We start from the raw sequence: 22,848 nt of genomic DNA, 5'->3' as shown, positions 1-22,848 counted from the left end.
GACCTCATTGCTCTCTCCAACTCCCTGAAAGGAGGTTGTGGAGAGGAGGGAGCTGGGCTCTTCTCCCAAGGGACAGGGGACAGGACGAGAGGGAATGGCCTCAAGCTCCACCAGGGGAGGTTCAGGCTGGACATCAGGAAAAAATATTTCACGGAAAGGGTGATTGGGCACTGTCAGAGGCTGCCCAGGGAGGGGGTTGAGTCACCTTCCCTGGAGGGGTTTAAAGGACGGGTGGACGAGGTGCTGAGGGACATGGTTTAGTGATTGATGGGAATGGTTGGACTCGATGATCTGGTGGGTCTCTTCCAACCTGGTGATTCTATGATTCTATGAATAGGTGGGACAACTGAAGCAGATGCCTGGGTCAGTCACACAGAGTCACCAAAGGAGGTGGGACTCATAGAGTGATGCAACAGGGAGCTCAACCAGCTGCCTGGCGGGGGTGTGTGCGATGGGGACACTGGTCAGTGTGGCAAGCTGTAGCCATGAAGCCAGGCTCCAATCCAGCTCTGCAAACTGGGGCTTGGCTGCTGGGGCTGGCGGAGGAGGCTGGTCCCCAGGAGCCGGGCTGTGCTTGCCCAAGCGAGTCGCTAGAGGGGGATCGGCTCGCTCGCTCCACTTCGTTTTCCCACGCTTGCTCTCTTGTCACCAGAGCTGTGGTCACTCCTGCCCTCACTGCTGACCACGACCTCACTGCCACGATCTTCTGGGATGCGGCAGATGCTTCGTACTGATGAGGATGGAGGATGCTCCCTCTGCTCCTGATACTGAAGATACCAGCAAATAAACACTCTTAAGACTTTTTTTTGAGTTTTAGAAAGTGAGCATCATTTCTCAGGCCTGGGCAATCTCCATCGAGTGTGTGCAGCGAGGCAAGAGCTGGGACAGAAGAGATCTCCCACTTACATGTAGATTTCCCAGAAATCTTATGCATATTCTGTTACTTTCCAAGATCTAATTTTGTTGTTATAAAACTTTGCAACAGTCAAATCTCTGCTTATTTGGAGCTGGCTCCAGCACTGCCTGACCTGACCTTGCCTTTAAGATAAGACAAAAACTCCAAACAGAGGGGATCACAGAAGAGACATCTGCTCAGCACAGATCACACTGAACACAAGATGTTATCATCTTCAAAGAATGAATATTATCTGGAAAACACTGTTTGAAAAGAAAACACACTCTCGGACATTCTAACTTTCAAAGAACACTGTTACTTAGATGAAACTTTAGCTTAAATCAAAATATTCCACTTTTTGCAATAGTAACTACTTCATGTATCACTCCCACTGGGATGCAGGGACAGATCCTGGAGAGGGAGAGACTAGTGGCAGGATTTGAAGGCGATACAAGCTTGGGCGGTGTCTCCAGTGAACAAAAATCCCATCTGGTTGGACATGAGGAGTCCCCAGTTTATATGAGCCATGCAGGGAGGGATGTCAGCATCTCCAAATCCAGCAATGGGAGCTGGCCTGGAATGATGCTGCCAGGAGAACCCCGCTGAGACCTCCCCTGGTGCTGGCATCCAGGCTCCTGCTCCTGGAGAGCTACTGTACCCGGCAGCAAGTGAGCACCCTTACCCACCCCTCTGTGCTCACTGTCCATCGCTTGGAGGACACAAAGAGAAGACAAGGGGAAAGAAAAAAGCCCGTTGTTAAAATGAGCCAGAGTCTAGCTGGAAAATTAAGCCCAAGGAAAATGTGGGTAGGTCTATTTTTAATCCCCAGCCCAACATGCTGGCCGAGGAGGGGATGCCAAGTAGCCACAGGCAGTGCCAGGAGTGGCAGGGTGTGGGGTTTGCTTGGGGTTATGCTGCTCATCAGTGAGTGCAGGAAGAAGACAGCACAGGGACTGTGTGGTCCACGCTGATACGGGACACGCTGCCCTGCCCTGCTGCCTTCCTCTGCCCCCAACCTCCAAGGTGGGACCCACAACCCTAACCTCTGCTGCGGGGGAGGTTCTCCTTGCTGGCCCTTTCTCACACCATATTATCCACACAGAAATAGGAGACCAAGGCGTGTCTGGCTGGGATTTCAGTATTCCCCAGCCGAATCTCACCTAGGTAGTTGATGGAGAGGTTCAGCTCGCGGATGTCGATGTGGACGGAGCCCTTGGGAATCTGGATCACCTCCTCATAACCTGTGAGACAACCAGGGGCTGGTGAGCAGTGATGTTCAGCCTCCAAGGCTGGAGCCAACCCTGCCCTGGGCTGGATGGGAGTGTGTGCCCCCTTGTTAGCCAAGGGTTAAATGCTAAACGAGAAGCTGGCAGAGGTCAGGTGTTTGTCCAGCCACCCATGGAAATTAAACAGGAAAAGCACCCTCCAGGGCAGTGGCTTGCTGGCTTTGCAGTGTGGGCACTTGTGATGGGACCAGCCATGCTGTGGAGCTGGGATCTCCTCGGGCTTCCCCACAGCCTGGCTTGAAGGCAGCGTGAGCTGGGGAGAAGGGATGGAGCTTGGCACTCTGTGTCTGGGACTTGGGTGCCAGTGGTGGCCAGGACATGGCTTGGTCCATGAACAAGAGCACTTTGCTCCCTGTGTGCAGCCTGGTCCTACCGTCTGGGATATGGCCCTGCTTGTCCTGCATGTCCCCAGGAGCAGGAGAAGCTGAGGAGGGTGGGTGATGCTGGCTGCGCTGGCCACTTGCTCCATACCTCCCTCCGGCAAGGACTGGTTGAAGATGCCCTCAATGGTCTCACAGGAGCTGCCATCTCCCCCACACACGCGACATTTGTCCTCCTTTGCGTCAGAGCCCAGGACACGGTCACAGCCCACATGCTGGAGGAAGGAGGAGCAGGGAATTAACCATTCTGGTGGGGTTCTCCCCACACCTGACCTGCAGCATCCCAGGGAGCCCATCCCTGGGCTCCACATCCCTCTCCCCTCCATTCCACCGGGTTCAGCTTTGCCATTTTTGCCCATCTTTCTGCTGTCCCTGAGAGACGTCTCCAGGGCCGCGGAGGGTGCAGGCAGGAATCCTGTGACCACGGGATAAGGCAGCGGTTGGGATGCTGGTGGTGGAGCTGCGGCAACCCAAGGAGAGCCGTGTCCCTGCAGCAGCAGCATCGTGGTAGCGAGCCCTGGTGAAGCCTCTGGCTCTGCCCTGCTGCCACAGTACGTGGGCCAGAAAATGGGTCGCTGCAAGTGGGTCGCATCCCGGTTGTGACTACCTATGGTGCAGTCCCCCTTTTGTTCCATGGTATGTTCAGCTCCACCAAGACAAAAGATCCCAGAGACACAGGAAGGGAGGCAGACAGAGAGGGAGCCTGTCCGCCGGGGGGGATGTTTGTCATTCCCACAACACTTTCTTATAATTAAACTTTTATAGCCCTCCAGATCCCACTTCAAGGGAAACATCAAGTGCCTGGGGCTACGTGAGCTGTAAATACAGAGCTCCATCACTAACGCAGGCCACCACACACCCCGAGCATGGAGAGTGGATGGGCACAAGCCCAGAGGTGGGAGAGGGATCCCCGTGTCCATATGGACAGGCGGAGGGCAGCGCTCCCACCCCATCGCGAGCCTGTCCCAGACCCCGGCAGCACCTTGCACTCCCCGTTGACACAGATGTCATTGGAGTCCTGCCGGCACGGCGTCCCGTCCACCACGGCCGCGGCTCGTTCTGTGTAGAAGTTGAAGCCCTCAGCTAGGCAGTTCAAGGAACAGGCTTTCACACCACCTGGGAAGGAAGCAGATGTTCAGATGATGCTGCCAAGGAAAGTGATACTGAAAATGTCAGCAAATAAACTCTCTAAGACTCGTTTTGTAGTTTTAGAAAGTGAGCACCCTTTCTCAGGCCTGGGCAACACGAGGCAGTGATCTCCATCGAGCATGTGCAGCGAGGCAAGAGCTGGGACAGAAGAGATCTCCCACTTACATGAAGATGTATAAATTTTTCCAGAAATCTTATGCATATTCTGTTACTTTCCAAGGTCTAATTTTGTTGTTATAAAACTTAGCAACAGTCAAATCTCTGCTAATATGGAGCTGGCTCCGGCTCTGCCTGACCTTGCATTTGAGATGGGGAAACATTGCAGAGAGGGGATTGCAGAAGGAGAGACATCTGTTCAGCACAGATCACACTGAACGCAAGATGTCATCATCTTCAAATAATGATCAGTATCTGCAAAAACACAGTTTGAAAGAAACCATGCTCTCAGAGGGACATTGTGTCTAACTTTCAAAGAACGCAATTACTTAGATGAAACCTGACTCTATTTTAGCTTAAATCAAAGATATTCCACTTTTTGTAATAGGAACTACTTCTTGGATCAAGAGGAAAGGTGTGGAGAGCCACACCTGGATATAGGCTGCCTTACCCTCAGCTCCCTCACGCCTCCATCCAGCACTTGGATGCACAGCTCCAGGTGCCCAGGAGGATGTCCCTGTTGAGCAGAGGCAACCTCCTCACTGATCAGTTCTGAGTCAAGACCCTCGAAACAGCCACTGACACATGGTTAGACGCTGTCCCTTCTGCACAGCCTGGGAAACACGGGCCGTGTGCGGCAGGGAAGGAAACAAACTGACTTGTTCTTATTTGCTATTGGTCACTCCTGGCTCTTCTGGCACTTTAATAGGGTTTTTACAGCCAGGGAAACTGAGGCAGCAGCTCTTAAGTGACTTATCCAGAGTTTTTCAGCTACAAGACCAGTTACTAGACTAGAGCAAGTGGTTGTTTCTGTTCAAGGCTGGTGGGTACTTTATGGCAAAGACAACAACAGCAGCGTGAAGATGAAGGGGGAAAATGCTCAAGCTATAGCTAAAATACCTGCTTGCCAACGCTCCTCCCAAAGCACTGTCTGAGAAAGAGGCTGGATACCTGGATATCATCTTATAGTGCCTGGGAGCAGGACGTGGGACTGGTTGTGGAAGGAGACACCTGAGCAGAGCAGTCTCCTGCTTCCTGTCGTCAAAATTCGGGTGGAGATAGTGGCATTTGCTGCCTTCCCTGAGCATCACAAGGAGCCTCAACAGCCTGCACGACCCTGGCACAAAGAATGCCTGAACCGTGGGCTCCCGCAGGCACTGACAACAGCGTGAGCCGTGCGCCAGAGCTGGGAAACACCGAGGCTCGGAGCAAAACCTGCAAAAGTTGCAACACGCTCCAGCACATGAAAGGGGCCGATGGAAGGGAGGGGTGGCCCAGCTGTGCCTGGGAGCACCTGAACGCAGCTGGCGGGGAGAAAGAGCAAAGGCAGGACAAGGAGGAGGAGGAGACAAGAGAGGGGAATTCAGCAGCTTGGAGGCATGCTGTGGAGCAGGATGCCTGGGCAAGCTTGGAGAGAAGGTGCTTTATTGACTTTCCTTCTGGAGAGCCAACGTGCTCTGCAGCACCCTGGGTTTCCACTGAGGGGAACAGGCAGGACCCCAAAAACTCACGGCCACCCAACCATGGCATGCCTGGAGCCCAGGTGTGTCCAGCCAGGCCCCACGTGCAGAACATAAATAGCAAGGTAAGAAAACAGGCTGCCCAGGGAGGGGGTTGAGTCACCTTCCCTGGAGGGGTTTAAGGGACAGGTGGATGAGGTGCTGAGGGACATGGTTTAGTGATTGATGGGAGTGGTTGGACTCGATGATCCAGTGGGTCTTTTCCAACTTGGTGATTCTATGATTCTATGAAAACCTGAGTCATGAGGGACCTACACTGGGCTATGAAGGGCTACAAAGATGATCTGAGAGCTGGAGCACCTCTGCTATGAGGACAGGCTGAGAGAGTTGGAGTTGTTCAGCCTGGAGAAGAGAAGGTTCCAGGGAGTGGTCTCCAGTACTGAAAGGGATCAGGTTGCTCAAAGCCCCATCCAACCTGGCCTTGAACACCTCCAGGGATGGGGCAGCCACAAATTCTCTGAACAACTTGGGACAGTGCTTCACTACCCTCACAGCATCCCCCCAGGCTCACTGCTGCCCAGCAATGCTCACATCGGCAGGGCACGAGCGGGATCCTGGCAGCGCAGGGGCAGGAGAAGCTCTGCAGTGCCCGCTGTCACCAGTGCAAGGTGAGTCCATCACCATGGCAGAAGAGCCCCCTTCCAAAGAACGAGTTGGATGCCCCTCAGCCTGCTCACTGCCTGCTGAATGTTACTCATTGACTTGGAAATAAGCAGCAGGTAATGCCAGATGTGCTCTTCAGAGCACAGGGTCTGCCACAAAGGCTGTGCAGGTCCCAGCTCCAAGAGAGCCACCCACCCGTCACTTTGGGCTGAACAACCCAAGGTCAGCAACAGCCAGGTCTGCCTCGGGTACTCCTTTTAATATTTAATATAGCTATTAAAATAGAATAGAAGATCTTCAGTTGGCTACGCGGTGCCTCAGAGGATGTTTTGTTCCTCCTGCCTGGCCTGTTCCATAGAGGAATTAAAGCGCATTATAATTTATGATGAGCAATCTCCTGTTTTCTGCAAGCCCCTGCTCCTCCCCATCCCTCTCCCAGCCTTGTGAGCAGCTCTGCTCTCCCTTGGCTCTTGCATCCGCCAAGAGCAAAATGAATAACGAAGCGAATAAAGCAAAATAAACAAACAATTAAAGCCTCATTCCACGAGGTATCTGCTGACTGTTTTGCTTCGAAAGGCTGAGCTCAGCACTTCTTGCTGGGACTGTGTCTTGCGATCCCGGGGTCTGAGCTCCAGGACTGCTATAAATCACTGCCAAGAAAATATGCTGCGCTGGCCTCGTGTAAAACCCGACCTCAACTTGCCAGTGACCCGGTGGCTGAAGTCAGGCTTTCAGGAGGAAGATCTTTCCCTTCCCAAATTCCCTATGGGATCAGTGCCCTCCCCAGTCCAGTGGGGTACTCCTTCTCTTCAAGGTGGGGGTGTTCAGCTCGTCTCGCTGGGACTGACAGGCTGAGAGAGTGGGGATTGTTCAGCCTGAGGGAAAGAAGGCTCTGAGGACCTTCCAGTACTGAAAGGGGCTCCAGAAAAGCCAAGGAGGGTTTTTTTTACAATGGCATGGAGCAATAGGACAAGGGGGAATGGCTTTAAATTGGAATGGGGAAGATTTAGATTAGACATTAGGAGGAAATTCTTCACAATGAGGGTGGTGAGACACTGGAACAGATTGCCCATGGAAATTGTGGCTGCCCCATCCCTGGAGGTGTTCAAGGCCAGTTTGGATGGGCCTTGATCCAGCGGGAGGTGTCCTTGCCCATGGCCAGGGGACGGGGTTGTGTGTGTGTTGGAATTACATGACCTTTAAGGTCCTTTCCAACTCAAACCATTCTATGATTCTCCAATTCTATGACTGTGTCTTGTTATCCCAGGGTCTGGGCCCCAGGACAGTTACACAGCACTGCTAGGAAACCACGCTGCGCTGGCCCCATGCAAAACCCGACCTCGACTTGCCAGTGACCTGGTGGCTGGAGTCAGGCTTTCAGCAGGTAGCTCCTTCCCTTCCCAAATTCCCCGTGGGATCAGTGGTGTCCCCCATCCGAGACAGGGTACTCCTTGTTTTCAGGGGGTCCTCCACGCCTGGGATGTTTCTCCAAACCGCCGTGGGGGCAGCATTTGATGGGCAAACAGCACACCACCCCTGTTCCACCACCTTCTAGCAATGGGGCAGCTCAAGGGTGCTGAGCCAAAAGCAGGGGCTGAGCTGAGCGAGGAAAGAGGCTCAGCCAAGGGCCAGGGTGATGAACGGCTCCCAGAGCAGGGACACATCCCCAAAAGGGCTGGAGCACCTCCCATCCAAGGACAGGCTGAGAGAGTTGGGGTTGTTCAGCCTGGAGAAGAGAAGGCTCCAGGGAGATCTTAGAGCAGCTTCCAGGACTGAAAGGAGCTCCAGGAAAGCTGGGGAGGGGCTTTTGTTCAGGGAGTACAGGGATAGGATGAGGGGGAACGGTTTTCAGCTGCAAGAGGGGAGATTGAGATGAGATCTTAGGAAGAAATGTTTTGCTGTGAGGGTGAGGAGGCTCTGGCCCAGGTTACCCAGAGCAGTGGTGGCTGCCCCATCCCTGGAGGGGTTCAAGGCCAGGTTGGATGGGGCTTGGAGACCCTGATCCAGTGGGAGGTGTCCCTGCCCACGGCAGGGGGTGGAACTGGATGGGCTTTGAGTTCTCTTCCAACCCTGAATGTTCCATGATTCTGTGAAAAGCAACATGAAGAGCTGGAGGACAGAGTGGCCAAGGATGGAGCCACCAGCAAGGATGGACCCTGGGGGACTGCTTGTTCTAAAGGGGAATGAGGAGCTGACACCCAGCACCCCAGAGCTCTCTGGGCACCACTGGAAGAGCCCAGGAGGGAGCGAGGGAGATGACAGCCAACCCTCATTGCCTCTCCAGTGTGGGGGTAGAGGGGGCCTGCATGGGGAAAACATGTGCCCTGAGAGCAAAGCACCTGCGACAAGGGGAAGGCAAGAGGGTGGCATTCTCCAGCAGTCTGATTTAGGGCACAGAGGAGAGGGTGGAGGTGCAAGAGATGCTCCCTGCCTCCCCCAGCACCTCTGACACCCAGAGGACAACAAGTATCACAAAATCCCACAGGTAGGTTGTAAGTTGAGTACCTGTGCTACTGGAGTTAGCCACAGAATCACAGGAAGTTTGGGGTTGGAAGGAACCTTCAAAGACCATCTAGTTCAACCCCTTGTGCCACAGGCACAGACATCCAACCAGACCTTGAACACCTCCAGGGATGGGGCATCCACAATGTCTCTGAACGCCCTGTTCCAACATCTCACCACCCTCATCATACACCATTCCTTCCTTACATCCACTCCAAGACTGTTGCCCCTTGTCTGCTCACTACAGACCTCCGCAAAATGTCTCTCTGACTTTCTTCTAGGCCTCCTTTGTGTTTTGAACATCTGCAATCAGGTCTCCCCAGAGCACCCAGCCTCAGGCAAAGTAGTTCACAGGTCAAGGGGAACACTGACAACACCTTCCTACCACCACAGTCCCAACTGATTGGAGGGTCCAGGGTGGACAAGCCCATGAGGACCATGCCATAAAGAGCTAATCCTGCGAATCCCAGCAGGAGTCACTCTCTGGTAGCTCCCAGGCAGGCGGGTGTCAGCACACATGATTTCTGAGAGCTGGGAGGTGAGGGCTCTCCTGGCCAAGGGCTTGGCTCCCAGAACAGGCTGAGGAGCTGCGCCTTCCTGCACCTCTCTAGTTGTATGAATGTGCCTCAATTTCTCTATCTGGGCCACCAAAGAGGGAGACAATGATACTCTTTGACAATGAATAAACAAAACCTGACCGCTAAACAACACGTCTCCTTGTGGCCACTACCCACAGGCACTCTGGAGAGCTGAGACAGGGAGCTCCCGGATCCCTACAAGACATGATCGTGCCAACACTCGCAGGCTCCTGGGATGGGGACAGGTTTTGTCACCTTATTTTATGGAAGAGGAAGCTGAAGCAGGGAGAAGAAGAGACTTTTTTTTTTTGTCTTTTTGAAAGCCAAAGCAAAAATCAGTGTCAGGGCCAGATTACAATTCAAGGACCGATGTTCAACTTGCCTGCAGTTCCCTGGACTCAAACCACTGGGCCATGCCTGGGGAAAGGAGAGGTCCAAGTGAGGGCAGGTCCAGCCTGCAGGGCTCTCTTCCACCTTGGCATTCGTTGGGGTCTTTGTGTGCCTTTGCTGCTTGGTAATTTTATTACATTTGTATTGATCCATCCCCTGCAGCCTCTGCACAGCTGCTCCAGCTGCAGGAGCCCCGCTGGGAGCAGAGCTTATTTACACAGCTGCAAAGGATTTCCCCAGTCAAGTTCATTAACTACATGAAGGAGACGCGCTGTTCTTTCTCATTATTAAGAGATTCCTGTCACAGAGGCCTCCCCCCGCCCCCTCTCCATGCTAGACCCTTCTGCAGGACGCAGCAGGACTGACCTTGGGGACTGCTCTTTGGAGGAGCCACCAGTTCACGTCCCTTCCACCTGTGGAAGCTTTACCTGCCTGTGCAGGGAGGGCTGCCCTGGTTTCTGCCCAGGTACCAGCCATTAGCAATTCCTTTCTCTTTTCTGATTTCCTCTTTGCCCCTTCAGCAGTTGAGGAAAGAAGCTAAACAGCTCTGATGCCACAGGAATTGTTTCATAGAATCATAGAATCACCAGGTTGGAAAAGACCCACTGGATCATTGAGTCCAACCATTCCCATCAATCACTAAACCTCATCCTCCCATCACCTCATCCTCCTCAGCACCTCATCCACCCATCCCTTAAACACCTCGAGGAAAGGTGACTCAACCGTCTCCCTGGGGAGCCTCTGCCAGTGCCCAATGACCATTTCCATGAAAAATGTTTTCCTGATGTCCACCCTAAACCTCCCCTGGTGGAGCTTGAGGCCATTCCCTCTCGTCCTGTCCCCTGTCACTTGGGAGAAGAGACCAGCTCCCTCCTTTCCACAACCTCCTTTCAGGGAGTTGGAGAGAGCAATGAGGTCTCCCCTCAGCCTCCTCTTCTCCAGGCTAAACACCCCCAGCTCTCTCGGCTGCTCCTCATAAGGCCTGTTCTCCAACCCCCTCACCAGCTTCGTTGTTTCTGGTAGAGAAATGAAGTTAAAGGGCAACTGCACAGGCGGGAGTGACCCAGGAGGGGAGGAACAGCAGGGCAATCGTGGGGGCAGCCACCTGGAGGGATGCACGTTGACCCACAGTTGTAAGATTGGGAGGCAGCACATTGCAGGAACACAGAGCAGGCAGCCTGCAGGATGGTCTACTCTGCTCTCAAGAGACCCCACCTGGAGCTCTGTGTCCAGTTCTGGAATCCCCAACATAACAAGGATATGGAACTGTTGGAGTGGATCCAGAGGAGACCACAAAGATGATCCAAGGGCTGGAGCACCATCCATATGAGGACAGGCTGGAAGAGTTGGGGTTGTTCAGCCTGTTCAGCTGTGAGGAGACCTTAGAGCAGCTTCCAGTACTGAAAGGGGCTCCAGGGAAGCTGGGAGGGACTTTTTACAAGGGTCAGGAGTGGTAGGATGAGGGGTAACGGCTTTAAATGGGAAGAGGGAAGATTTAGATTGGGCTTCAGAAAGAAATTCTTCACAATGAGGGTGGGGAGGCCCTGGCCCAGGTTGCCCCGAGCAGTGGTGGCTGCCCCATCGCTGGAGGTGTTCAAGGCCAGGTTGGATGGGGCTTGGAGCCCCTGATCCAGTAGGAGGTGTCCCTGCCGTGGAGTTGGAACTGGATGGGCTTTAAGGTCATTTTGAACCCAAACCATTCCATGATTCTACAATTCTACGGCGCCTAATGCCCAACAGATGGCCAGGGAGAGCCAAGCCCTGTGTGATCCTGCTCCAGGTCAGCCCAAGCCAAGGGATGCTCAGCCCAACAGCTACTCACCTCCACGGTATGTCTTCCAGGTGTAGTACTTCCCTCGGAAGGGGACGTTATCGAATTCAGCACACTGCATCTCTCGGAAGTCCTGGGAGCCCGGCGGGCAGTCCTGTGGCCACACAGAGCCAGGGGTCAGTTTGTTGGCAGGAGCATCTCCTACCTTATCTGCTAGGAGGTCAGGACCTGCGACAGCGGTCACAGCTAGGATAACACCAACCCTTTGAGGAGATGGACATCAGCCCTGACAACTGGACACTGCTACAGCTTGGCAGGAGCATCCTGTCTGCAAAGCTGGACACTAATGGAAGACCAACAGCACAAGCCTTTGGCCCCCAGCTGTTCTTTCTGAACATGCAACATTTGCTCTTGCGAGCAATGCTTAAAAGCCCAAGAGAAGCAATAAGAAGACGTCTATTTTCCTCATGACCAGCCTGGGGATGTTTAAGCTACAACCTCCCAGGTCCAAAGCTACAACCTCCCAGGTCCAAAGCTACAGCCTCCCAGGTCCAAAGATACAGCCTCCCAGGTCCAAAGCTACCCCCTCCCAGGTCCAAAGCTACCCCCTCCCAGGTCCAAAGCTACAGCCTCCCAGGTCCAAAGCTACAACCTCCCAGATCCAAAGCTATCCCCTCCCAGGTCCAAAGCTACAGCCTCCCTAGTCCAAAGCTACGACCTCCCAGGTCCAAAGCTCCACCAAGCTTCCCAGCAACACCGTTATTTCTCTGCTCCCCTTGAAATTTAACACTTAGCCCTGGGAAGCAGGATGCTCCATCATTAGCTGCTCTCACCTGGCCAGGCCTGCACTTACAGTGTGCGAGAGGCACTGGATGTCATGTCAGTGCTGGAAGCCTCTGATCTCTCCTCCTTTGCCTCGTTATCTCTTTGGGTACTTTCTTGATGCCAAAGCCCTGAAGGAATGTACCACCCTCCCACCCTTGGAGCCAGCTTGCAGCCAGTACAGGCGTGCATTATCCTGCTCGGTTTTCCCCATCCTGCTTGGTTTTCCCCGTTGCGGGATTGCTCCCAGCACAGCACAGCTCACCCTCACCCAGCTGCCTCTTCCCATGGGGCCCACGGCTGCACGTATTTCCCTGCATCCATGCAGACAGGGCTCATCCCTGCTTCCTTGCTACAACACTGCCTGTCGCCCTGGCAAAGCCCTGCTTACCCCCACTGCTCCTCTCCCTGAGCCCGGCCGTACTCACATCGGTGTTGCAGGACCGGTACCGCTTCCGCTCTCCCAGGCAGTACTTTCCTCCAATTGTGGGCCTGCCAAACCAGGAACGAGATGGGAAAAGGAGCTTAGGGCAGGGAGCTGCATTTCTGGCAGGAGACTGCCCCTTGTTGGCCAGGGAAGTGGTGGAGTCCCTGTCCTTGGAGAGGTTAAAAAAATTTGTAGACGTGGCACTTATGGTTCAGCAGGGTTGGGCTGATGGTTGGACTGGAAGATCTTAGAGATCTTTTTCAACCTTAATGATTCTATGATTCGAAGGTTGTGGGAGCACCATGGATTTTCTCAGCCCTGCTCTGCTGTGACAATGGTTCCTGCCTGGAGGATCAGGATGCAGTCCCCCAGCAGGTCTCACTTGCTCAGCTGCAAGCACACAGTGGAGTTGTATGAGTGGCTTTGGAGCTGTGGCTGCAGAACCAACCCCAGAGCATGAGAATCTTGCTGCTGTGAAAGAAGGACACGGGATTTGTGTGCAGGAGCCAAGACCCTCCCAGGAGCTGAGCTCACAGCTGCACAGGCACCTGGCTGCTGCCTTCCCTTAGAGTGGCCTTCCAGTACCTGGAGGGGGCTACAAGGAAGCTGGGGAAGGACATTTTACAAAGGCATGGAGTGATAGGATGAGGGGGAATGGCTTTAGATTGGAAAGGGGAAGATTTAAATTATACATTAGGAAGAAATTCTTCATGATGAGGGTGGGGAGGCCCTGGCCCAGGTTGCCTAGAGCAGTGGTGGCTGCCCCATCCCTGGAGGTGTTCAAAACCAGGTTGGATGAGGCTCGGAGCCCCTGATCCAGTGGAAGGTGTCTCTGTCCATGGCCAAAGTTTAGAACTGGATGGACTTTTAAGGTCCCTTCCAGCACAAACTATTCTATGATTCTATGATTCCCTCTTGACCTGAACATCAATGCTGCACAGCCAGGGCAAGGCAGGGCCATGCTGACATGGCCAGGCACAAGTACACGTACCGTGGGCTGTCACAGTGGCGAATGGATGAAGATACGCCTCCACCGCATGTCCTGCTGCACTCCCCCCAGGATGACCAGGCTCCCCAGGCACCATCCACACCTTCTGGTCGGGTGCCGAAAGGCACGCACTCCCTTTTGTAGCACCACTGTGGAAAGACAGAGCTTTAACACCCTGAGCACATGGTTTCCTTCTCTCAGAGTGCTTTCAAGGTCCATCGGACACAGCAACCAGTTCAGGGCTGGGATCTGGTTTGATCCTGTGAAATCTGAACTGTGCTGGCCTTGGAGCCAAGTTCTCCATTGCAGAAGGCATTCACCTCTCCCAGGGCACCCTCTCCTCCGAGTCCCACTGTCACCATTTGTTCACACGCTGTGTACTCGGGGTTTGCAGAGATGCTGGGACCAGTGTCCCCAGTCCCCAGAGCACCATCCTGTGAGGCAGGCAGCCGCAGGCAAGTGGGTCACATCCCCACTGCTCCTCTAGAGGGGTTCCAGGCACCGGGGGCAGTCTGGGTGACACAGGTTTTCAAGAGGAACATGTAAGAGCACACCCCCCTATAACAGTGCGTTGCAGCGAGTTTTAGATGGGACTTGGACCAGAACTGCTGCTGCTGCCGGGCACCAGGGCCAGGATCTGTGGGGAGCACAGACACCTCCACCACCAGCTGCTCCCTCCCAGGACAAATGAGTTTTGTATGTGTCCCGACAGCTCCAGTTGTGCTTTATGTGTTAAAATGACCTGATCTGCAAAGGCTCCAGGTTAAAATAAAGCTTTGCTTGTAATAACGACATTTCTGTGTCATTGTTCTGCTGAGGATTCTTTAAGAACGTGCCTGTCCTCATCCTATTGGGTGACAGATGGTCATGGAAACTTGCTTCTGAAATATTTCCCTTGAACCTGGAAAGCATCCCACACCCCCTGGAGTCAACAGTGATGCAAGGAGCGGGACACTGCCAGACCCGCTGCCGTTCTCTGGGCACGGTGCCGGACACCATGCCTTGGGGGCTGAGATAATCCCAGGAAGGAAGAAACCACTGTGTGCTCCTTCCAGTGCTTGATAACCCACCCTGGAGCTCCTGGCACAGCCTCTCTTGGCTCTGGAGCCAGGATCTCCATGGGCAGTGCAGCCAGCAGGGAAAAATGAACCATGGCCTCCCAGGACATTCAGCTGGTGACCTCCTTCAGTGCCTTTCCAAAGGTGCAGAGGAGATGCTTTGCAGGCACAGGGGCTCCTGGTTTAGCAGGAAGGACCCAGAAGCCTGCCCAGGCCCTGCAAACCCCTCCACATGCTCAAGGCTCCTGGAAGAGTTGGATTCAATGATCCTTGGGAGGTTCCTTCCAACTTAGGATATTGTATGATTCTATGATGGGCTCTGCCCTTGCACCCTGGCTGCTGGGAACTTACCTGGCTCGCTTGCCTGTGGCAACCATGGACATGTGCAGGCTACAAGACCAGATAAGAGTTGGGGACATGCAGAGAGGGAAGATGCATAATGAAAGGCATCTTCCCAGGGTGTGTTGACTACAGCCTGCATAACGAGTGCTTGATTAATGGAAATTAAAAAGAGAAAAGAAAACCCAAATGGGCAGGGGAGGAGCCATCAAGGCAATAAACCTGCTGTCTGAGCAGCCAGGCTGAAGGGTGGAACCCTAGGGAGGCAGGAATCACCATGAGATCTGGGCCTGAAGTCACCCACTTGGGGTAAAGCAGCAAAGCCATAACAACCACTGGGAGCAGTTATAAATAATGAGGAGTTTTGGAGGGCGAAACAAGCAGAGACTGGGATGTGGGCACGGCCACCATCCCACAGAGCTTGGCTCAGTCTTGCCTACTGCATCCCCAGTTGGGTGACAAGGCACAGAAACTCAGCCTGTCTCTCCTTTAATCTTGCATATCCTAAATACTTTCTATGACCTGGTCCTTCCCTTTGCTCTCCCCAGCTAGAAAAGGAAAAGCCAGATTAGACCTCAGAGAGACCTCAGAGAGCTGCTCCAGCCAAGGGTTAAGGTCTGAGTGCCCACCCAGCCAGCAAGTGGGTAAAGGCATAGAAACAGCTGGTAAAGGTGTGGAAACAATACAGGGCTGCATCATCTTTCACTCAAGCATATCAAATCACTTCTGAAACATGAATTAATACAAAAGACTAAACAGAAGCATGGGAAGATAACTGGGGGTTCAAACTGAGTCAGCATCTTCAGTGGGAAAAGGTCCCATGAGTCCAGGGGGCTGAGACTGCTTGCACTTCTTTTAGGACTTTTGAAGAACCCTGATGAAAAAAAACTCCTAGTAAGTAGGGAAAAAGACATTTAAAAGTGGGAAAGACTGGTAAAAAAAAAAGTTGAATAGTAGATAAAAATTGCCATTGTAGTTGGTGAATGTCCAGCCCCAGGAGCTGTCTACTCCTTTTTGATCTAATTTACAGCATAACTAAGATGAATCTTTGCAAAGAATAATGTATTCGTCCAAACCATCCAGCTTTTCCAGCTTCTTAAGGATTTGAATTTATTCTTGAATTTCTTAGAATTATATTTCCTCTAGTGGAAAAATGCACGTCCATTTAATGAAGAATGTCTTGATTCTCCATTCTCCCAATTATTATTCAATTTGCAAAGGCACTTTGCTTTAGCAGTTCTACAGTCACTTTATATTGCTGCAAATGGGTGTAGGAGGTGCAGGGAATGAAATGCTACAAATAATCAAGTCAAAATTCACTTTCAAAATGAAAAATCCTACCCTCCTCCCACATCTGAGTCTGGAAAATGAAGGTTTCATCATATCCAGCCTTGTGAGGCAGTTGGTCACAAGTTCCTCTGAAAGAACGTTACAAAATCATCGTCCCTCCTGGGGAAAATGGGGAAAGCCCACTTTTTGCAGGACAGCTATGAGACCTCAGCAGACCTGAGAACATGATGTTCATCTACAGCATATGCCATAGCTTGACATCACCTTACTGTGCCTCCTAGGCGAGACCAAGAAGTCATTGCTGGAGCAATGACTTCATGTTCTGCATTGCCAGGAACATGCAAAATGATTTAATGGCTTTAAATTGGAAAGGGGAAGATTTAAAGCAGGCATTAGGAAGAAATTCTTTGCAATGTAGGTGAGGAGGCTCTAGTTGCCCAGAGAAGCAGTGGCTGCCCCATCCCTGGAAGTGTTGAAGGCCAGGTTGGATGGGGCTTGGAGCCCCTGATGCAGTGGGAGGTGTCCCTGCCCTTGGCAGGGGCTGGAACTGGTTGGGCTTTGAGGTCCCTTCCAACCGAAACCATTCCATGATTCTATGATCTGTCCTGTGCGGTGATTACGTGCCTCTGGGCTCCTAGGCACATCCCAGCCCCCCTCCAAGTCGACTCCAGGCTCTTGGAGATGGAGGAGGACAGGTTGGTGGGTGCTCTTAAATCAGCTCTGTGCTCACCATTACAAACAATAATCCTGGTTATTGCTGGAAGAAGGATTCAGCCACTCACTGTCAACTCGCTATGGTGCCCTGGGCTTCCTTACCCCCTTGTCAATGGTGTTGGTTTGACATATGGTCCCCTCAGCAGCAGGGATGCTGTTGGTTATGCAGAGGTTGCTTTTACTCAGACACCATAATTCGCTGCAGACTTCCTGGAAAGAGAAAGATTTGGGGGGAGAAGAGGGGAAGGGAGGAAAAAAGAGACAAAGAAAGAAAACCAAGATTACGATTCGCCTGTGCTAGGGGGTGCGAGGCTGGAGCAGCAGCACACTGGTGCACTTGAGGAGCACCAGCTCGGCTGGGACACAGGGGCAGGAGTGTTTTTTGCAGCACAGTGGAGGGAAAATGAGATAAAATTGTGCAAAGTGTTGCCAGCTGCATTCACCCCAAGGCCACTGACAGCTCAGCCCTTTCTCCAGACGAAGCCTAAGCAATTCTCCTGTGGCTCAGGTTCTCTGGATTTGGATAGCTCGTTGTGCTCAGACACCAGGGCCAGCTCACATGGCCACACTGGTCTTTGTGTCACAGAGGACACATCTCCTTGGACCTCCCAGTGAATCCCAAGCTAATCCTGCTGTACTCCACCTGACTGCTCTCCTAGGGCTAAGCATGTTCCCTCTGGTGGTTCTGCACAGTAGAGGCCGAGCACAAGAGTCCATTCCTAGCACCTGCCATGAGCATCCCTACATAATATGGGTTCAGATCTGTTATGTGGATCCAGATCTCCCTTTGCGGGGAAGCTGGACCTTCCCAGGAGCATAGACACGGCATATCTGTCATCTCCTGCTACAGAAACGCTCTGCAGGTCACTGTGTGGCTAGCTTGTGAATTGGCCATCTCCAGCCAGCCTAACAGTCCAAAGGGGAGACTCATCCAGAAGATTTAGAGCTGTTTTTAGAATAACCAAAGTAACACCAGATACTGAGCTCGCCCTTAAGCAGCTCCAGAACTGGACACTGCTCTCTGGCTCTGCTAAGGGTAGTTGGGTCTACTAAGTGATAGCGGGCTGAGGACTCCAGACTCCTTTCCAGGAGGTTTCCTGAGCTGCAGATCCTGAGATTCAGACCTCTCGGCATGCCAGCAAACAAAGTAATTCCTTTGGCTGTTCTAAGACCCACCTAAAAGTTAGGTCCATGAAGAGACTGCAAGGTTGTCATAGCCACTAAATCAGAAAGTCCTGGCCTTTCGAACCTGCTCTGCCACTAAATTAACCAGGCTGGACTTCACCCCCTGCAAAGCAATGCTGAGTTTCTTGCCAGGTCACTGTCTTGCTGCTATTCCTACGGAAAGAAACCCATGGAAAACTGATTGCTTTTCAGAGAGCAGCTTGCCGTGATTTAGGTTGTACTTGAACGTATTAAACAGGGCCACTTTGTCAATGAAGGAACCTGTCTGGAGACATGAGGGCAGAGCCCTAAGAGCCACAGCTGCTGCTAATGCTCTCTCAGCACATGCTGGTGCCACTGTTGGTGCCCGCCAAGGCCACCACATGGGCTGAAGGACTCTCCATGCTCCAGTGCTGGCACAGTGATTGCTTGGCCTCCTGCCTGCCCCTGCAGCAACGTGACCTCCTATGAGACAGCTCCCGCAGGCCGCCTGCCTCCAGTCAGGTAGCAGACTGTTCATCACGCCTCCAGGCTCCGTTCAGCCTTCCAGCAAGGCTCTAAACAGTAACCAATACCCCCGCAGGACAAACTGACTCAACGACTGGGAATCCTCTGTGCTAGGACCAACAGGGATGAAAAGGCAAGCCTGGGGTTTCTCTGCTTCCCTGCTTTTCCTGGGATTGCGATAGCAGAGTGACCCAGCAAAGGAGAACACCGAGGGCTGCAGCTCCAAGATGCAAAAAGGGTTTTGGTTTCCAACTCCTTCACCAAAGCTTGGTTGCAGCTGGCTTTCACCAATGAAAGGAGAAAGTCCTGTTTTCAAAAGGCATCTACCCCTCCATACTGCTCTTGGAGAGCCAGCATGAGTATTGGGAAGTAGGAGCTCCTTAGAGTCTCTTCTCTCTGTGTCACTGAGGAAGAAGACCTCCCAGCTTCAACCAGTGACGTCTGCTCACTCTGTTCTAATCACCCGCTCTGTACTGGTGTGGAGGAAGGGATGCTGCTGTGTTTGTGCCACCATCCTGGAGTCTGTTTATATGGGGCACAGGATGGGTGGACTTAAGACGTTTACTCAGATTTATCTGCACACACTTGAGCCCTTACACCCTTTGGGTTCCTCCCAAACAACACGCAAGCCAGGCTGAGCTTGAAGGGTCACCACAAGGACATCTTGTGCTTTTGTGATACTCGTATACACAGGAAATGCCTGCCCAAGTTAAAAATTAGCTGGGAAGCAGGCATGTAAATGTGGAAAGTTTCCATTCCACTGCCCCTGGAGCAGCTGAGGAGGGGCACCAACACCGACATCGGATACCCAACCATGGCATTCAAACCCAGACTTCTGCTGCAGCTCTGGGCGTCTCATGAGGTTGCATCTGCCCAATGTCCAGTGGGCTCTGACCCACAGGGCTATGTCAAAAGACCAAACTGGACCAGAGAACGCCAAGCTTTGCCCTTTTGTTCACCAAGATGAGCTGGTGAGACCACCAGGAGGTGGTTTAGTGTTGGCTGTACTAAACAGCTGAACACTCAAAGCTCCCAAAAAATGGCAGCATTGGGCTGCAAGAGAAACTAAACGCTAACCCTGATGTATTTCCTCCTTCACAACTTTCCAGGGCTTGTGCTGGGGTGGGTCTGCATGCACAGGTTCATCAGACAACACAGCTGTTAGCTCCTCTCTCTGCTAGCTCCTCTGTTTTCTCTAGGGGAAAGTGGACGCATTAAGGAGGTCAACTGTCCCATTAGTGCAGATGTTTCCCCCTCACCACTGTGCTCAGACAGTTAGGAATGTTCACTACATTAAGAACAGCCCAATGTCAGGCTGAGATCTTTTCTCCCAAAACAACCTTTCCTTTCAGTGGTTTCCTGGATTCAAAGATCAGGGGATGGCAGAGTGACGGTGGGAGTGGATTAGGGGGCAGCTGTCCCTCAGATGGACCCATAGCACATTGACCTGCCTCACCTGGAAGAAAGAAGTTTCTCCTCCTAAGTTTGTGCAGCGTAAAGACTTCTACAGAGGGTTATGAAAATTATGTCTGCGTACAAGCCCCCACTCAGGGAGGAATCTGGATGAGGGAACTGCAACTTGGCTTTCAGCTGCAACCCTTGAGGTCCAGCAGCAGCCAAGGTATCACACAGAGGCAAGAGATCTCTTCCCATGGGAATAATCTGACCAAAACTAAGCTGGAGTTGACCTTTGTGGATGGGAAACGACCTCCTCTGTTCTCCCCAGGGAAGCAAAACATAAAGCTCAGAGGGAACCTTCCACTGCCCTTCCTTTGAGGCAGGAGAGCAAAGTGATGTGTGGAGCAGAGGAACAGCCCCATGGCCCCTTTGCCTTTGTAGCCCTCATCCTCCACCCCCTGGGAACCGATAGTAAAGCAGGAAGGCTCTCTACCCCGTATTTACACTGGCGAGATTTAACTCCGTACTGGAAACGGCACTGCTCATCTGCATCATAGGCCTGTCCTGGAGCCACTGTTGGGTAGATAAAGTCTTGCTTGGGAGGAGCGTTGTTCAGGCATAATCCCATCCCGGAGCTGGAAACAAGAGATGAGAATCAGAGCTCAGGAAGGTTTGCAGGAAACCATCACCGTGAAGGACCAGCAGCAGGCACTCCCGGCTCCGCACAGGCTGAGATCTCACGTATTTGGGGCAATAACTCTACCAGCCTCCTTTGAGCAAAGCTGGTGCTGAGAAAGCGTTCTGAGGTCTTTCTACCTGGGCCCTTGGGGCTGAGAAGCATGTGCTTGTTCCTAGGTAACTAGAAGTTTTAATCTGAGCAGTTTGCAGGCTATGGACAGACCTTGCTGTAATCTCAGGGGTCTGCAGGCTCTCACCAGCCCCTGGCTTAATCTGAGGGGTCTGCAGGCTATGGACAGACCTTAGTTTAATCTGAGGGGTCTGCAGGCTATGGACAGACCTTAGTTTAATCTGAGAGGTCTGCAGGCTATGGACAGACCTTAGTTTAAGGCCTCACCAAAACTGATCCTGACTGCTCATTTGGTTGGACTCGATGATCTAGTGGGTCTCTTCCAATCTGGTTATTCTATGATTCTATGATTTTGTGATAGAAATCCTGAGAGATGCCTGAACCCTGGGTGAGAAACTCTTCCAGGCTGTAGAGGCATGACAGCATCCCTGAAGGTGCTCAAAAAATGTGTAGATGTGGCACTTTGGCACATGGTTTAGCAGGCACGGTGGTGTTGGGCTGATGGTTGGACTGGATGAGCTTAGAGGTCTTTTCCAACCTTAGTGATTCTATGACTCTATGACACAGTCAAGGTGACATTATGGAAACTCTGGCATTTAGGAGGCTAAACCCCTCCTTCTGAATCCTAAAGGTGCTTTGGAAAAATACCAAAAGCCTTTCTCCTACATTACTCATTCACAACTTAAAACTCTCCTCATTAGTGTCTGGAGAAGCTGCCTAGGCCATGCAGACCCTGTCCTGTCTCCAGATCCTCCTTCCCCAGCACACCCATCCTTCCCTGCAGGTCCAGGCTGAACTTCAGAAACATCCAAAAGCCTCCAGAAGCTACTGATACATATGCAAAGTTTCTGGAAATGGGGAACTTAAAAAAAGGTCTCACACCTACAAGGTGAATTGTGTTAGTGTCTTCAGCAGGCCAGCAAACCATGTGAAAGTCTAAAAGAAGGAAAGAAAGCACATGCCCCTTGGAATCAGATGAGGTGCTGGGAGACAAGACAGAATCATAGAATCATAGAATCACCAGGTTGGAAAAGACCCACCAGATCATCGAGTCCAACCATTCCCATCAATCACTAAACCATGTCACTCAGAACCTCATTCACCCATCCCTTAAACACCTCCAGGGAAGGTGACTCAACCCCCTCCCTGGGCAGCCTCTGCCAGTGCCCAATGACCCTTGCCATGAAAATTTTTTTCCTATGTCCAGCCTAAACCTCGCCTGGTGGAGCTTGAGGCCATTCTCTCTCGTCCTGTCCCATGTCACTTGGGAGAAGAGCCCAGCTCCCTCCTCTCCACAACCTCCTTTCAGGGAGTTGGAGAGAGCAATGAGGTCTCCCCTCAGCCTCCTCTTCTCCAGGCTGAACACCCCCAGCTCTCTCAGCCGCTCCTCTTGTTCTCCAGCCCCCTCACCAGCTTTGTTGCTCTTCTCTGGACTTGCTCCAGAGCCTCAACATCCTTCTTGTGGTGAGGGGCCCAGAACTGAACACAAAGTGCATGGGCTGTGTGTTTTGAGGGCTTTTCTTTAGCTTTACCCGCTCCTCACCGGTGACTGTGAGAGCTTGGAGGTGGGTACTGGTTGTGAGGTAGAAAGAAGGGCAAGGAGAGATGGATTCCTTACTCCAGGAAGCTGGTGATGTAATCCCTGCTGCACGTGGACCAGACAAACGGATTGGTCTTCATGGTGATGTGAGCAGCCATGAGCTTGGCAGTTTCTTGCCCAGGGGAGCCACAGCTGTTGCCGACCCCATCATGATTCATCCCAAACCTAGAAAGCACCACCAAGGCAATGAAGACATGATCAGCTGCTGCATTTTGGACACATACGGATCACCTGTAGGCAGGACATTTCAGCCTCTGCTGGCAGGAACAAGCCAACATGGGCCCTTCCCTGTCACAGCTGCTCCCAGGGACTCAGCACGGTACTCACGTGTGGCCGATCTCATGGGCGATGGTGAAGGCTGTGGCCAGGCCCATGTCCTCGTTGATGCTGCAGCTTCGTTCTCGTTCACACATTCCACCAACAGGGGCCAGTCCTAGGGAAGCCAGATAAAGCTGTCACGTAGGGTCAACACAAAGCATCTCCAGGGCACATGGGTGACGTTT

At 52.5% G+C, this 22,848-nt stretch overlaps 1 protein-coding gene across 1 annotated transcript in view; it reads right to left on the bottom strand.

Annotated features, from left to right (window-relative positions):
- ADAMTS10 (ADAM metallopeptidase with thrombospondin type 1 motif 10) overlaps positions 1 to 22,848 on the bottom strand; it is a 68,257-nt gene that overhangs the window by 6,675 nt on the left and 38,734 nt on the right. Inside the window, exons 9-18 of the mRNA XM_069877993.1 lie at positions 22,673 to 22,778; positions 22,364 to 22,510; positions 20,431 to 20,572; positions 16,971 to 17,078; positions 13,471 to 13,616; positions 12,481 to 12,544; positions 11,282 to 11,384; positions 3,544 to 3,677; positions 2,653 to 2,776; positions 2,056 to 2,136 (exon numbers count right to left, since the gene is read on the bottom strand). Coding sequence (XP_069734094.1) covers positions 2,056 to 2,136; positions 2,653 to 2,776; positions 3,544 to 3,677; positions 11,282 to 11,384; positions 12,481 to 12,544; positions 13,471 to 13,616; positions 16,971 to 17,078; positions 20,431 to 20,572; positions 22,364 to 22,510; positions 22,673 to 22,778 — 1,155 coding nt within the window. The remainder of the gene's footprint in view (positions 1 to 2,055; positions 2,137 to 2,652; positions 2,777 to 3,543; positions 3,678 to 11,281; positions 11,385 to 12,480; positions 12,545 to 13,470; positions 13,617 to 16,970; positions 17,079 to 20,430; positions 20,573 to 22,363; positions 22,511 to 22,672; positions 22,779 to 22,848) is intronic.

The sequence above is a fragment of the Phaenicophaeus curvirostris genome, chromosome 28 (genome assembly GCF_032191515.1).
Source record: "Phaenicophaeus curvirostris isolate KB17595 chromosome 28, BPBGC_Pcur_1.0, whole genome shotgun sequence".
Lineage (NCBI taxonomy): Eukaryota > Metazoa > Chordata > Aves > Cuculiformes > Cuculidae > Phaenicophaeus > Phaenicophaeus curvirostris.
Note: the sequence above shows the minus strand (reverse complement) of the source record. Positions and strands in the feature narration are given on the sequence as shown.